At 41.1% G+C, this 16,820-nt stretch overlaps 1 protein-coding gene across 1 annotated transcript in view; it reads right to left on the bottom strand.

Moving 5' to 3' along the window:
• Positions 1 to 452: 452 nt before the first annotated feature.
• Positions 453 to 16,820, bottom strand: part of ZNF652 (zinc finger protein 652) — a 27,563-nt gene continuing 11,195 nt past the window's right edge. Inside the window, exons 2-6 of the mRNA XM_026106922.2 lie at positions 10,259 to 11,406; positions 6,046 to 6,193; positions 5,613 to 5,728; positions 3,912 to 4,056; positions 453 to 3,436 (exon numbers count right to left, since the gene is read on the bottom strand). Of these exons, the coding sequence (XP_025962707.1) occupies positions 2,922 to 3,436; positions 3,912 to 4,056; positions 5,613 to 5,728; positions 6,046 to 6,193; positions 10,259 to 11,167 (1,833 nt within the window). The 5' untranslated portion in view covers positions 11,168 to 11,406 and the 3' untranslated portion in view covers positions 453 to 2,921. The remainder of the gene's footprint in view (positions 3,437 to 3,911; positions 4,057 to 5,612; positions 5,729 to 6,045; positions 6,194 to 10,258; positions 11,407 to 16,820) is intronic.

The raw sequence follows: 16,820 nt of genomic DNA, 5'->3' as shown, positions 1-16,820 counted from the left end.
GTACTAACAAAATACAGTAAAGCCAATGCGTGCTTAGCTTGCCAACATAAGCAAAAATATTAAACACACTTCAACATATTCCTTAGTGTTGCGCAAAACCTTCAGAAGGTGTGCATACCGATGCAAATTTGTTAAGTGGAAGTGAGAAGCCACAGCAAATCTCAACCTTGCATTTTCTGACTTTCGTAATATCCATTTTCCTTTTTCTGCTGAAATATATACTTTTAAAATATAACACTGCAACACTGAGACCACTATGTCAGATTTCAATACGCTTGTCCTAGATTAACATGAGAATCTGTTGACATCATGTCACATTATGACAGACTGTTAAGCTGGTTAAATAGTTTAATCTTCTTCCGCAGAAGGGAAGTTCATAAGTCTCGGAAGAAAAAAAAATCACAAGGTGTATCATTGCTATGAACTAAATAATAAACAAAAACTGTCTCAGATTTTAGAATTCTGAATAGCAGCCTAATACTGTAAATTTATTGAGAAGAAATCATTTTGCAAAACTGGAATACAATTGATTTACCAAGATTTTTTTTTTAGCATTTAAAAATCATTTAATAACAGGCCTGACCATAAAATAGTGGCACAACAGAAATGTAGGTTGCAAACGTGACGTGGAATGCATAGAACCTCCGGGGCGGACCAGCCACAGTAAATACAATAGTTGTAATTATGAATGTAAAATCACTTTCATAACTGACTTTTTCTTCTAGAAGATCAGAGGGTGTATATAAATACTATAGAGAAAACATTTAAAAAACACATTGTTTTATTTTTCAAAAATGCTGGAAGGGGTTTCAGCTCAGTCAAAAATGAGTAGGTTTGTTGGGCCAAAATTGCCCATTCCGGTTCCTAAAGTTTCCTATGCTTTTTATGAAAAATCATCATCAATGATTAGGTGGTAGAAATGCTGAAAAACATCAACTATGGAGCTAGCTCTCAGACAGAGGACACGGTGTTTCAAAACACAGTGCTTAACAGCATTAACCTTGAGGAAGTAACACTAGGAAGAGTTCCCACCATTTCTGCTATCTTGAAGACTGAAAGAAATTAATCCCATTAGCCACAAAACCCCAGTTCATTAATAAGCAGAATGGTAAGTGAGACATCTGCCTATGAGGATCTCTGGATGTATAGTTTGGTGGGATTTAATTTAAAAAGCAGCAGAGAAAAGTAGGAATTTTAAGGAAAAGAGGACTTACAGTACATTGCCTTGGGCCTCTCTCTTCATTGAAGGTGGCAACAGCTACCTAGATTGCATAATGCTGCTATATTTAGTTTTAATCGAAGAGAAATACAAACCTGAAAAATAACAGCTACTTACTGGTTAAAACAGATACATTTGGCATTCCAGCCCACCATCCCTGCACTAAACTTGTCATTTACCCCTCATTGCCTCCCAGGATTATGAAACAGTGACATGCCTACAATTCAAAGTTTCCTACCCTACAACTGTAAAATTTAGATTTGCCAAAGTATGACTACGACCCCTAGAAATCATCCCATAATTTTATGCACATTACATTTATGGGATAGAGCTTCACACGGTACATACAGTGCTATCAGCATTTTCTTAACAATGCAACTGAAACACCATTGTCCCATTCAACCTTTTCTTCGCACTCTTACAATCAACCAGTCAGAAACACCACATTTGTGATCTCACTTAATTCCCCTCTCCTAACAACTCCAGGAATTCCAATAAACAATTTGAAGAGCAGCACTTGATATGATCCCCAATTTAAAATCATACCATGAAAAGCCATTAAACCCGGCTCTCCTACAAAAACAGGAAAGATGCTTGGCTGACTTGAGATAGTTTATTTTCTCTCTGCTGTCAGATCTCTCGTTAACTCGTGAGTTTTGATGCATGAGCCAGTGGGTCCCTAGATAAGGGGCTCCCTTTCTAGCCCGCCTCATACCTCACTCCGACCGGACTAAACAGAACTGGAGGAGGAGGAATACAGCATCTCAAAACCCTTGTCCAATAAGCTTAAGAGACACTGCAAAAAGGGAAGTGTAAGGTTAAAAAAAAAAAAAAAAAAAAAAAAGCCCTACTAAAATAAATTACGTAAAGTTCTGAAATCAACATCACTTTTGAGGCAACCTTTCCAGAGACCTCTTGGGTTCCTTCCTTCTCTGAAGCACCTTTTAAGTTGTATGGTTGTAAGAATAACTTTAACTATAGAAGCTATATGCATCTTTTAAGAATCACATTTTGATGATTATAAAAATTTATCTATTATACAACATAGGTCCAGCTACACTGAAAAAATTACACCGCTTATTGAAATACATTTCATTTTAGAAACAGACTACTAAATAGGTCTATACAAAAAACTCTAAAATAATTTCTGTAGTAAAATAAAGAGTGTGTTAGGAGAGCTACACAAACAAGAAATTTTTTTGTCTTTCTCTATAATGCTCAAATATACTGTGATACGTGGCTGGCTCACTCCATAGCCGGCACCAAAAGCTGAAAAGAATTCATTACGATACACAGTGATACAATTAATGCTCTGTATTAATCTCACAGCCTTTCCGATTAGTACAAAGAAAACCAGGCCTATCTCCTCTTTGAGGAGAAGTCCAGGATATAAAAGCAAGCATACCTCATCAGCTGATATGAAATTATAAAATTCCACAAGTCTCAGTATCTGAAATTTATAAAAGTCACCAGTAAAACGCAAGCAAATTGGGTTTAAGTCCTGTTGGTTCCAAGGTTCAAATGACCACTGCTGATCCAAAACAGAATTTCCTTGTTTGTTAAATGATTCAAGGGAAAATCAGGACTGTCTGCTGGGGCTAAGAGAGAGACAAAGATCCTCACCAACTAACCCTCTGTACTTCCACGAGGGCATGTTTCCATGTGCATAAAATGGGAAAATAGCTGGCAGGAAGCAAAGATGTTAGTGGTGCTGTGCTGAACTGTTTTTTTCTGCCAGGTGTCGCAGAAAGTTGTCCTCACTCTGGCCTCTGTGATTTAAAGGCTCACTCTTAAAAAGAGCTGGAGGAGGGGGTAAATGAGGGACTGGGGGGACAGGAAGATGATGTGGATGGTGAGGGTGAGGATGTAGGTGAAGGTGTGAATATGGGTGGGGAATGGGGCGTGGAGGAAGCGTGCTCACTGGGTTCAGGTTGATAGGTGGGGTTGGGGCTGCGGGTGCGTTCACTACAGCAGGGACTGTGGTGGCAGGAGAAGTCGTGGACAGCGGGATCTGGACAGCAGATGACACGTTAACGGGGCTGGTAACACGGAAGCACTTCTCCTTGTGTGCCTTGAGCATGTTGGAGAAGCGAAATCGCTGACCACACACATCACATGGGTAGGGCTTCTCCCCTGTGTGAGTTCTGCGATGTCTCTTCATGTTTGGGCGGCTGGTGAAGCTTTTCCCACAGATTTCACAGATAAAAGGCTTCTCTCCTGCAGAACACGGATACAGCAATCAGTCAGGCACAGAACGTCTGCTAGTAATTGCTGTAAGTGGCAAACAAAGTGCGTATTACAAAAAGCTACTCTGACAGCTACTTTCAGTCAACAAAGACAGCTGTTCCACAGAAGTCCTCAGTTTTTATGAAATCCTATTTATGAAATTCATTCTCACCTTTGGATTTTGAGGCATGAGAAAATTCTATTATAAAGCTTTTGGCAAGGAGGTTCCTTCAAACCAAAACAACAGGGAAGTAAGCCTAACCTCTCATTTTCCCCCACAGTGAATCACATGACTATAGACAGTTCTTTTGCTGTAACTGTAGGTTAACGTATTAACCTTTCCTTTCTGATTTATCTAGGCTGGACAGCAGTTCTGATCACAAGTTCCAAGGGAGGTAACATAAATGAAAGCGTAGGCATGCTTTTGTCCTGGAAGTATCTGTACTTTCCTTTGATAAGTTCTTACCAGTGTGTGTTTTCATGTGCTCATCAAAGTACTGTTTCATGTTGAAGTCTTTGCCACACCACTGACACATGAACTGTTTGTGCCCAATGTGGATGCTCATGTGCGAACGCAGCTGGTACTTGTACTGAAACCTCTCATCGCAGTTCTGCAACAGACAGACGGCAACCACGATATTCAGGCACCACGCATGAGGAAGCGAGGCAGTTGTGGGACAGCATTCAAACGTATTACGTGAAGGAATCAAAGGAACACCTCAGCTAGCACATTTAAGGACCCTCACACCCTGCTAACATGGAGTTTAAATTATTTAACAAGAGTAGAATTTGGTCTAAATTAAAAATTCTGCTGGCACAGTAAACTTGGCAAGGAGGGTGGAACAGTCACAACCTTTAGCTGACATAGCTGTTGGCAAAACCCTGGTAGAAACACGGTTATGCCAACGGAAGACTGCTTCTCTTGGCTTAATGCATCATTTGGAGCTTTGGCAGCTTTGCCAGCAATCTCTGCTGGACTACGGTGCGCGTCCACTAGAGGACTCTGCTTGCACAGAAAAACCGACAGCAGCTCCCAAGCAGGCTTGTTTTTCTGAAAGCCTGTCCGTTTTCCAGCTATTATCTACTGGTTTAATATGAAGCAATTTCTCTCCCTACAAGTCTTTTCTCCAAGACTGTTGTGGCTGCAGCACCGCCATTCCTGCTACGTGTCCTGCAGCCGCGGTGCTCCGCTCCTCGGAGAGGGCGAGCCACCAGAGCGGCCTGGAGACAGGAAGGGCTCACGCCAAGGCCTGCCTCCGTCATGTGAGAGCCCACAAGCATCCCCGTCACATGACCGAGACATTAACTGCCCCAGACATATGACTGGATAAGTCCATCCCAAAGTCTCCTTCCCTGGAACAGACACACAACTACTAATCAGAAACACGCAGGAATGCACCAGTGAGATACATCCCCCTCCCAACACAGACACAGACTTTAAGAAGCCTCACTTTAGAGTGCTATCCTACACCTCAAGAAGACAATCTTCTAAAAGATGATAAACCGGAACTTTAAACCACGTTGCAATGATCGCTAATATGACAGATGACTATCCTCTCACGCACTGTAAGAGGCAGCCTTTACAGCAGACCTCATACTGCCTCTGAACTACTGTAGAGGAAGTAAACAATATCCTTGCATAAGCCTGATCTTCAGACTTAAGTCTGTGAGATTTGGTTTGTAGGACTTCAATGTTTTGACCTTCATTTATTTCTCCAGCTGTGAAGAGTGTGAGAGAATTTCTCCCCTCTCCAATTTTTCTCTCTTCCTTTTAACACTCCCAGTAGCACTGATAAACTTTGCTCTTTCCCCCATTTTTGTACAAGGAGAGACAGACAAATCGAAAAGCTTGTTTCCGTTCATGCCAGGTTTCAGGAAAAGGAGATGGCTTTTCGTTAGCTCTTCCCTGTTAACTTAAGAACTCATCATCTCCCTGCCCACAGTTGTTCCCAAAAGTGAAAAAATCAAGCAGTAATTTATTTCCACTGTTGCCAGCTCTATTTGCCTCAAGTCACCAGGCAGGAGGGGGAGGACTACCATAACTTGTACCATGTTACTGACTTTGCTACGGACGCCGACAGAAAACGTATATGCCTACTGACAGCGTTACTAATTACCTATCTTATGCTACCATATCCAAACCTTTTAATTTAAAGTTGCTCCTCACCTCACACCTGAAAGGTTTCTCTCCAGAATGCTGTAGGGAATGTACTTTGAGAGACATACTGCGTTTGAATGATTTTCCACAGGTTTCACATGTAAATGGCATGTCCTTTGTATGTGCTGCAACAAAATATTACATTAGAGAAGAGTTTCAAATGTAAACAGTTCTTCATCCAGAATTTTTTCTGGAACACCGAGCACTAAAATGATCGGAACTGTACAGCTTATGCATATATACATATGTACACACATACACATATATACTTTGCTTGCTGTCGGTAACACAAACTTGAACTTTTAGCTACAGCTAAAGCTCAGATGACTGAATTTACCTTTTTTTCCCTCCCCTCTGTTCTCCAAAACCAGCAATTAAGAGTTAAGAACCACAGAGACAAGTTGTGAGGCAGAACCAACAGAAGCACCGATCAATAACTCACCAACCATATGTTTCCGCACGTGGGCCATGGTGTAGAACTTCTTTTCGCAAATCTCACAGGAGAATTTCTTTTCTGCATATCCGTGGACAATCTTGATATGTTCATGGAGGGACCAGAGCTTCTTGAATGACTTATTACAGGAAACGCACTGAATGAATGGGACAAACACAGGGAAGTTTAAAAATTAGAAAGATTCAGTGATTTGAGTTTGTGGAGTTAATGTGTTTTTCTCTTGCATAACAAAAAGAAACCCCAAACAAGTCAAAATGCCGTACGCTTTATCAGACTGTACTTCAGCTCACATTTACTGTTTTACAGTTCAAACATACACTAAGCAAAACCTACAATTCAGGTCAGGTAGGATTAGAGAGTGTGTTAGCACATTGCATTTTTTTGCCATCTGCCAAAGTCTGAAGAGCACCACAGCTACTGCACTTATCTATTTCCAAAACACAACAGCACGTATAGCTGGATGCAGCCTCCAGGGAGCTCAACTGCAAGTCCCAACACAGGAGAAAAAAGACTCCCCTGGCACTGAGGCTGCCGGTAATCCAAAGGCCTGGCTGTGGGGAGAAGCAGGCCAGCAGAGGCTGAGGAGGCCAACACCACAAGCTGCCTGGAGACCCAACCGCGTGTCCAGCCCTGTCTTTCTCAGGAGCTCTCTGACCCTGGAAGACCAGGTCCAACAACCTGTAAACTAGTCAAAGCTCTCTCGTTCTTTTGGCTCCGTATGGAAGACAGCTTCCATCTCACAGCTCTTGACCGTGCGAAGACTCCGGTACACAGTTCATACAGCAAAGCAAGTTTCTTTCATGTTCTGACTCTTCCTTTACACATATCAGTAGCAGTGAAGATTTAAAACGACCACATGCAAACCACGTTTTAATCTCATCCCACAACTACTGGGAAACGTCCAGAAAGTCAGTGATTAGCAGGATCCACAGGCTTTCACGCACCTCTTATTTTCAACAGAGTTCTTGCTAAATACTTTATTAAAATCCTTGTGCAATTCTGAAAATTCCAGAATAAACTCAGTTGTGAAACTTGATAGCGGCAGTATATGTGAGGACACCAAGTCATTTTTATCTTTGAAGTGAAGAGTAAGCAATTGTGATTTGTTGTTTTTTTGCTGGCTGTTGGGATGTTTTGGGGTTTTTTTTGGTACATCTCCACTTTTCTGCCTGTCAGTTACCCTCCTCTCTCAAAGTAAGGACAGCTATATGCCATTCACTGCAGATTTAGCAAATACTATGCCTTCCATCAACTTGAACTGTTCCTTCTCTGCACAGGCAAGTTATGTTGTTTCCACAGTGCTCCCAATCTCTGCAGGCCTGGAAACTGGTACCACCACTCACCATGCTGACTCCAAGGAGATCCTTTGCCTTTGAAAGTACCTACTTGGAGACGTGTCAGGAACAGTAGTCCGTGGGGAAAAAACCCTAGAGAGTGAAGTAATGCTAAGAAATGATCAAAAATCCTTTGATTTAAGGTTAACTATGCCCTTGAAACAGTCAGTCTACAATTTCATTTATGATCATCATCAGCAAGTAGTCTAGATCACTAGTATCACGAGCTACTACCTAAAGAGTCTAACAAAATGACACAAACTCTGTGAAGGTGCTAAATTTGAAAGGATGCAAGGAATTTACCTGGAAAAATAGATATAGCCCATCATTTAGACAACAAAAAAAGAAAACCAGTAAAGGTTTTCATCTGAGAGGAGCCAGCTATGTTTATCAGCTCAATTACCACTTACATAATGAAACTATTCAGGAGTTTTCTAGACAAAGCTCCATATCCCCACTGACATATTAAACCCTACATTAACGTAAAACTTTCATATCCCCTTACTCCTTTCACCAAAAGAAAATAAATATGTAAAAAATTGCAGGCAGCTATAAAACACATTCTGAATGTTAGGACAGACAAATATAATTGTTGAATATATGCTTATAAGGAGAACTTGAAGATGACTAGCAGTGCTTCTGGCACTAGGAATATTTGGATGCTTCTGGTACTAGATATAATTTCTTCTTTTCCTATTACTTTTGGACAACAGAATGTAAGGGATTACCTACAGCGTGGATTTCTGCACTAGTATAATAACATCAACACAGCCACTGTAGCTATGTCACTCCACTTTAATACAGAACTTCCCTTGTTTTACTGAAATATATATGCCTATAGCATACAGAAAACTCTTTCAAGTTTTCTGCTTGTATGGCCATTACTCAGCAGACTCTAGGTCTCTAACTAGAGTCTAGAAGAACTACAATAACAAAAACAACTAGTGAATGCACAGAATATAAAATGCTGTGCACCCAGATATATCATGCTGGCAACAGGAATTTCACACTGTGGCAGCCACCCAGGTACTAAGCACAGACAAAGCTTGTATTTCATTCACATTTCAAAAAAGCCCCCAGACTTTCTTTGCAACAGGCCTTTAGTGAAATCTTTTATTCTGAAACACTAGGTGCAGTCATTTATTTACCACCTAACTCAAAGCTAGCTTGGGGCTCCACAGTGCTCTTTAATGAACAGTGCAGATGCACAGCGAGTCTCACTGGAGTTGACTGCCAGCAAAATGCAGGATTTAGTTTCTTTGCTCAGTAAGCTGTGCTTACCAATATCAAGTGTCAAAAGACTTATTGATCAGTAACCCCTTAGAAGCATGTGGGTGCAGGGATTACAGATGCTTCTCCATTCTATCACATGTATTCAATCTATTCATAAATTCCTGCTTACTGTCATAAGATGCTGTGCGGCAAATGAGCCACTTGGATGGTGGGGCATTCCTTAAATGCACATTTAAATGTTCTCTGCCACACTAAAGTTTTGAAATATTTATTTCGAAAAGTGCAAGGATATTTTTCAGTTCTTTGGCAGAAACTAGGACATACTAGAATGTTTATACATTTTGCTAGCTAAGCTCAAGACTCAGTATTTTATACTCCTTTCTTCAACCGTCCTCCTATGAGTTGAAACCTAAGGAAAAATAGTATAGCGATACATAGAGCTGCATTTGAATTGTACTGCAAAGAGAAATTGCAATAAATATTTCGGCTGTCTCCCACAACAGTAGGAACTGATTCAGTTTAGCATTTCAACAATCAAACAATCAAAAAAATCTTAAATCCTTCTTCTGGTAAATCTCTTTGGATAGACAAAAAACTTGTTGCCCCACAATCACTGAACGTTTCAGTTGGCACAGAAAGGGAACTCAAGCTGCTTCACCCCAGCAGTGGGATTATTTCAGAAGTAGGTGGCAACGCTGTGCCCAGTTTAACAATGCAACAAAGCACGTTCAAATCGCCAGATAAAACAACAGTGCCCCCAGTTACATGAGAACACAGATGCCTATGAGCAAAGTACAAACCACAGATGAATCAGAAACTCTGAAACTCTTTCCACCACTTACATTTTAAAATGGTTCTATTACAACACAGGCTTCCATTGTTGTATAAAATTAAAAGCCACAAATCTTCTGCTGAGAAAGACCAGAGACCTTTATACTACCAGTGAGATTTATTGAGCTTTTTCCACTGGGGACAGGGCAGGCTCATGAATGCATTTAGTCCGTGAGTTCATACACTTACATACCCATACATGAACACTACTGTAAATTACTTTTATGTAATTATCTCTATAGGATAAATAGGTTACATTTAACACAAATTCAAATCCTGACTTCACTAGTTTCTCTCTCACCTGCTTGCCTCTCCAGTATTTTACACCTTTCTGATTCCAACACCAGCAACACATCATAATTTTGTTCTCCCTTGAAACTTTACCTGGACATACTATGTGACTGAATTTCAAGACACTGAAACTTTGAACTTTAAAGCTAGTGATAAGCTGCAGGTGCTCAGCACCTGAAGAAATCGGCTTTATCCTGTCAAAGTACTTCTCAGCAAATGCGCTTGTTTTCAGGCCAGTTATTCTTGAGTTTGACGTGTTAAAAGTAGCTTTTCATTTTTGCCAACACGTGGTTAAATATTAGAAAAACTCTGCCAAAGCAGAAAGCAGTTGTGCACTCTGTTCCCTACAATTTACTTCTTTCGGAAGACACCAAAAAGTGTTGATATGCAGAGACAAGGTCTTGGTCAGAACCTGGTCTGCGTAAGAGATTTCCCCCTCTGAAGTGTCCACTAGCTGTATCCAGGGCACAACAGAAGGTACGGAAATCTGGCAAGCAGGTGAGCAAACCTACCTGGATATTTTTTTCACAGTCTGTTTGCTGGTGAAGGGACAGCTCACTTTCTAGAACAAATTTCTTCCCACATTTGTCGCAGATCTGCATGCGCCTGTGAGTGACGTTCATGTGCTTCTCCAGGTACCAGCGTGTGTTAAACACCCTGGGGCACTTCTCACAGGTTAAAGTCTCCTTCTCTTCACACTTTGATTTCTGCACAGGTGCCTTGGGCTCCTTTGCAGTTTTCTTCTTACGCTTGGGGGGCTCCACACTCTTTCTACGACCCCTTGTAGTTCTGGGTGATGGGGAAGTTGTGGCTGCTGCAGCAGATGCAGCTCTCCTTGTTCTCCTTTGTGCAACACTAACTTTTTCCACTCTTTTCTCTTTTTTCTTCTGCCTCTCATTTTCCTCATCATCATTACTGTCTTCAGTGGCCTCTTCCCCACTGTCACCCTCCTCTTCCTCACTGCTGGTCTTAAGAACAGCAGTCTCTTTGGACTGGGAGGGGACACCCTTCTCCCCTTTTGATACATTTAATGTTTGGTTGTTAAGGTTTACCTCTACTATAATCTGCTCCCTTTTGTAAGTCACTTCATCTTCCTCCTCTTCCTCCTCCTCAGAGTCGTCAGAGTTTTCTCTGTCTTCTTTCACAGCCCGGACCTCTCCTACCGCTCTGTTCTCCCTGAAATATGGCTGCTCCTCTCTTTCATGGAGATGTGGTTTACTCATTTTGCTGTCCACCAACACTGAGTAAGGACTTCCTGACTCTCTCTTGTATACTTTGGTGGACAGATCAAGTTCCTGGCTGGCACCATGATAAAACGTGGGTGGCACTTGACCACGGCGACTGTCCTCTTGTGCCATCCCTGCTACATGCGCAGCACAGTTTTCAACCAACTGTTGGCAAGAATTGGCTGTCTGACTCATTTGGGGGGCCCTGATTCATTGAGCACCTTTAATCCCAGAAAACCAAGTAAGCAGCTTTAAATCTGGATGGGCTGTCAAGACCGATGCCTGTTCCATCTACACAGAATTAACAAAACAGGATTCTCTGCTGGTGTTTAGCACTGGCGTGTAGGTCTCAGAATTCTGGTATTATGGCAAGAGCAGAGCAGTAGTAATTATTCTTCTGAAGAAAGTTGTCAATGAACTGTCGAACATTTTATCTACAAGAGACAACACAGAAAAAAATGGTCATTTAAAAAAAGCCATCAAAATGCTCACCAAATTTTCTGGTTTTAGTTTGTACACCTGAGGTGAAACACAGGACATCCTATCTACGAGCTGCATCCTTTGAGGGGGAACTGTCCTGTGGCACTATCTCAAGCGAAATCGGTACTAAGGTACAAATACATACACCTTTTCTGTGTGCCAGAACTAGTACCAGAACCCTGACAAAGGGAAATCAAGGCATGCCGGTCATTTAAAAATGACAATATTCTTCACCTGCCAAAGACCACCACCTGCCTCATCGAGCCGGGCCAAGATGCTGACCTGTGTTTCTCTGGGACTCCCTGGAGCGCTGCTGGCCCACAGACTCTGCTGTACCCCAAACTACTCCATCGGACAAGGCGCATACCTACAGAAATACCTCTGTACCCGCCAGACAGGGCCCATCCTCACCCAGAAAGCAGGATACACGAAAAAGTTTGTATACCAAACAACATTCCATTAACGTAGATATGCATGAAGAGTTTCAATGAAAACATTTTCAACTTGCAGCACTAAATTAGATTAAGAACACTGTGTCCACTGCTTGTTTCCACCTCACAGATTCCTCATACGACCTCTTGATTTAAGGCACTCATTCTTTTGTCTTTCTCCCTTCCCCCAGCCTCTTATTCCTCAATGCAGTAGCCAAACAATATTACATTTGCCCATCTAATGTCACTTGCAGTTATCCAAGCTGGAATTTGCCCAGGACACTACTACTTCCTCCTGCAAAAAATACCACGTGATCCCTAATGAATGCAAGTAATCAAACACTTGCATCTATTTTTCACTAGGACAATTACATTTTAATAGCACAGTACTAGAACACCAAGCCAAGATTTTGGGCTATGTGGATCAAGTCAGAAATACATTGGAGCTGCTGACCAGACAAGAGAGTCAGGCATTAACCTGTGAGTAGAGGGTGCAGAAGGAGAGGATTAAGTATTAAGAGCCTGCGAGACATCCCATGACTACAGGATAGAGAGAGGGGCCCTAAGAGAAAACGGATGGATCAAGCAGTGAAACATGAAGAAAACCATATCCTCACTGCTGGGGTCAAAAGACTTCATTGAGGTTAAGATTACAACCTTGGGCCAAGTCCAGCAGACAGGTATAAAACACTTTGACTCTGCAGAATCACACAGGGATTTTTATTACTATTATTCTTGGAGCAGTAACATTAAAAAGCAAACAACTGGAAACAATATCACAGAAATAGATTTGCATGATAAATTTCCTTCCATTTCACACTGAATTAAAATAGTCTCCACACTAAAAATACAGTTGCTTAATTTCAAATATATTTTAATACAACTTGTTTGAATTTAACCATTCCACCTTCTGATACAATAGCTGAAAATGGCAACTTTGAAAGTTTCCTTTTTGAAATTAATTTAATTAAATGGGATATGAATTTACTGCACTCTGCGGTTTGAATAATAATAATTAAGAAGAGGCTGAACCCTGCCCTGCAATCTTTGTGAAGTGACAGTGTGGACAAAGTGACTTACCAATAACCAATCTTCTGATTACCAGCATAAAGTTAATTAACTAGATTCTTGAGCTGCTCTCCAAGTTTTCCCAATGCTCTCAGAAAGCACCCTGAAGATGCCTGACAGCGTCCTGGAGACGGCCTCACTGCCTGCAACGGCAGGGCCCATTCCCGCTGCGGCATCCTCAGCGGGCTCTCGCCCCGCTTCCAAACACGGAGGTGAGAGGCAGGAAGCCGAGTGCCAAGACCCAGCTGGGCTAGGAAATAGGTGGAGATGGGCTGTTAACGTTGGCTTGTGATCACAAGTAACATTCAGATGGAAAAACTAGTAAATAACAAAATAAACTGGTTGCGATGACAAGCCAAAATTAACAGCTCGATACCCAGGAAGGCCCTTAGAAAGCAGAGGGCATGATAAAACCCACTATTTAGCTTTTCCTTTAACAAAATTTAATGAATTCTTCAGAAGCCCAGAAAATCACTGTCACAGAAAAAACAACCCCTGATTGTTTCCTCTGCAGACTGAGCATCTCTCACAAGTTACGTGAGTAATCTGGAAGCCTCTCCGAATTTTGCTGGTAGATCACCAGAAAAAGCACAAAACGTATCATAAAAGAAAGCTTTACTTTTTTCCCCTCCCCGGTTTACTGAATGTTGAAACAGTCTGTTTGCATATACTGCCGTCATTTCACTTCTGCACATTTAAGGAATATTCTGTATAATAAACCACTTTGTAGGAACATATTACCACTTCAAAAAACAAAGGGACACATTCTGCGTTATCAAAGCTATTTGGTCTTAAAACCACTTCACTCTGCAGAAACAGTAACCTACTTTCACTTTGAATATACCGCTTGCTACCCTCAAGGGACCCACAACTTTCCAACAAGATTATTTAACAGCAAAACAGCTGGTGAAGCAAAGTCCTCCTTACACATTTCATACAAACAATACGCTATTAGAAGATTGACAGCTCAGAGAGAGTGGTTTAAATACTGCCAAAATATTATAATAAAACCACTTTGTCTTAACTTCCTAATCCTGAATGCAAGAATGTAGTCTGGGATTTTTATTTTTTTATTTTTTGCAAGTGAATCTACTTTTTCCAAAGCTGCTGAACAACTCGGGCTCACAGAACGAACTCCAGTCCTACTACAAATGGCAGCAATACAGGCTCAAATTAAAACATAAACAGGATGCCCAGTTTCAAAGTAACTTTGAAGAAGCATATCAAGACATTGAACTTTGAGAAGTAACTGTATTATGAACATAAAATGAAGGCATGAAGTACATGCAACATTTAGTAATCAGAGATTACTAAAGGTAAGAAGAAAGGTATGCAAGCCTACGAATATTAAAGGTTCAAGCCCAGAATAAAAATTGCAAACAACTTGCAGACAAATGTGTAGGTGGAGGAAGCATGCGTATGTGGGAGCAACATTTCATACAATGCTTTCGCTACTTCTAAAGAAAAACCACATTTCTTCATGTTATCTGCACTAAAAATAGAACAAGTTATCTAGCAAGAAACGCTAAAACAATTACCTGCCTCAGCTTTGATTCAGGAGATGCCTTTGAATCAGTACGGACCGAGTTCAACATACCCAGAAGTTAATGACTTCTAAATTATGTCCTTAGTTTACTACAACAGAGGGACAAGCCTGAATGTCAGGAAATCTTACATTTTAGTCTTACCTGTATCAATGACATATAATCTGACTATTGGCAAGCATCCACCTGAAGCAGACACCAACGTAAAGGAAAAAAAAAAAGGAAAAGCTTATGCCACAGTTTGTAATTAGTGGAATGGCTGCACAGTCATTTCTGAATATCGAGGCTCCCTGTAAGCCACTGACCCCAGCGTGGCCTACAGCTGTTCGCCTGCTATCATAAACATGCTGCCAGCTCCACAGATGTGTACTTAACTGCTCCTTCTTCCTGCCCCAACCCTGCCCGGTGGCTCCCTTAGAAGGGAAGAGGCAGCACTTCGGGGCACTCCGCGACCGTGACCCTGCCACTCCTGGTCAACGGGACAGGGGCCTAATTTTCTTTACCAGTTTAATTACTGCCCACAGAAAGTTATCAATATTAGCTCTGAAAATGGACAGACACTGGTCTAATTCACTTTGCTGTAGGTTGGCGAGTCTAGGAGAAGCATTGCAGGCACAAGACTGACTTGTCTGCAGGCACAAAGGCAGCACTGTATTGGCTTATTACTTCGCTAACATCTGGAAGTTCCCCCTGCTCTTCCCAGATAGCCATAAGGACTAGAAAATTACTTAAAAAAAAATCCGTGCCTAAATTCACAAATCAGCAGCACTTGCGTTTTACATACGCCACAAGGAAAAAGAGGAGGAAGGGCAAGAGCCGGTGGGGGGGTCCTGCAGCTCACCTACTTCCTGCACGAAAAGTGAATGCTAGGAAGAAAAAAAAATTGCAATAAATGCCCAGCATTACCGATGCATTAGTTTATTAGCCATCTATGTTTATTTTCTTTCTTTGCTGTAATAGAGCATTCCACGACAGAAACAGAATGTAATTTTTAGTTATAAGCCACTTGTACTAGATTCCATTTCCAACTTGGCACAGTAAGAAGTGGTCTCAACTTTAATATAGCTCACAAGGTATGAAGCCAAAATTATTCTCCAAAAAGTATACAGCCTAACATGCTGGGTAATCTGAGTCACAGATAACACAGCAGCACTGCAATAATGCACACTGCATACCTTGTAGGAGCCTTAGGAATCATTCACACACCGCCCTCACAGCACAAGAGCTGTATCTCCAAACACAAGACAACCCCCCTGATTTGATTTTTTTCCCTATTCAGTTTAGGAACTGCCAAATCTCAGTTTAACAACAACTTTTCAGTGGATACAATCAAGAGGCATTGTGTGGCATGAATAGGTTTCCACTCTGCCATTTAGGCATAAAGCCCACCATATATTACATCAAGTTCAATGGGAAAGTTTAAAAAAAGATCATCTTGCAGTGTGCAATTTTATTCTCCATAAAAAAAGATTTCTCTCCAACTACTTAGGAAAGTACCACTCACAATTAAGAAAAAACATGACTGCCTTATAATTAAAGGCAATGCCATGCTGTGTATGCATTAACAATTTGAAGTTGTTAAGGATCCTGAATGTCTTTTGGTTAGAAGCTACAATTCGGCAGCTGCATTAAGTCCTGGGGCAAACAGATTTGCATGCAGTTTACAAGCAGTGGAACAACCATGGGTATAAATAAACCATTTACATTATTTAAGATAATGCACCAATTTCAAACTAGTCAAGTATTTGTTGAAGAAACTGCATTCAGAACAGGAGTAAGGCAGCGGTAGCAGGTTGGGGAGGATTTTAATTAATTTAAGGCAGGTGCAACGTTATGTCAAACCTGGGACACAGTATATTCTGACCACCAAGCAAATTTCTAACTGAAATCAGAGAGCCAGCTCCTCTGCTTCCCAAACTCTGAACCACAGTTAACTCAGTAAGTGGAAACTTCTAGTACAGCAAAACTCAGAATACAACAGCATAGCTCAACCCTTTCAAAATGGCAATATCGTTCAAAGTAAAACACTTTCACACCTATTAGTCACCTTATGTGGATAAAGAAAAAACAGCAGAAGTACGATAAGCTGGCACATTTGTGTTTATTTTGAAAGGCTGATTAGAGAATGCATCATTCGGACGGATATAAACATAGAGGTAAGTGGGAGTGTGATTCTTCACTGAGGCCTTCTGTTAATTTCTTGCTTACCACCACCAAAAACACAAATATCACCAATTCATACTAATCACTGTTACCCCTTAATCAATTTTAAGTCATCGATTTCATCGGCACACACAACAGAAATATAAGAAAATGCATCAGACA

This window comes from Dromaius novaehollandiae, chromosome 22, assembly GCF_036370855.1.
Source record: "Dromaius novaehollandiae isolate bDroNov1 chromosome 22, bDroNov1.hap1, whole genome shotgun sequence".
NCBI classification, from domain to species: Eukaryota; Metazoa; Chordata; class Aves; order Casuariiformes; family Dromaiidae; genus Dromaius; species Dromaius novaehollandiae.
This window is presented reverse-complemented; position numbering and strand designations above follow the sequence as displayed.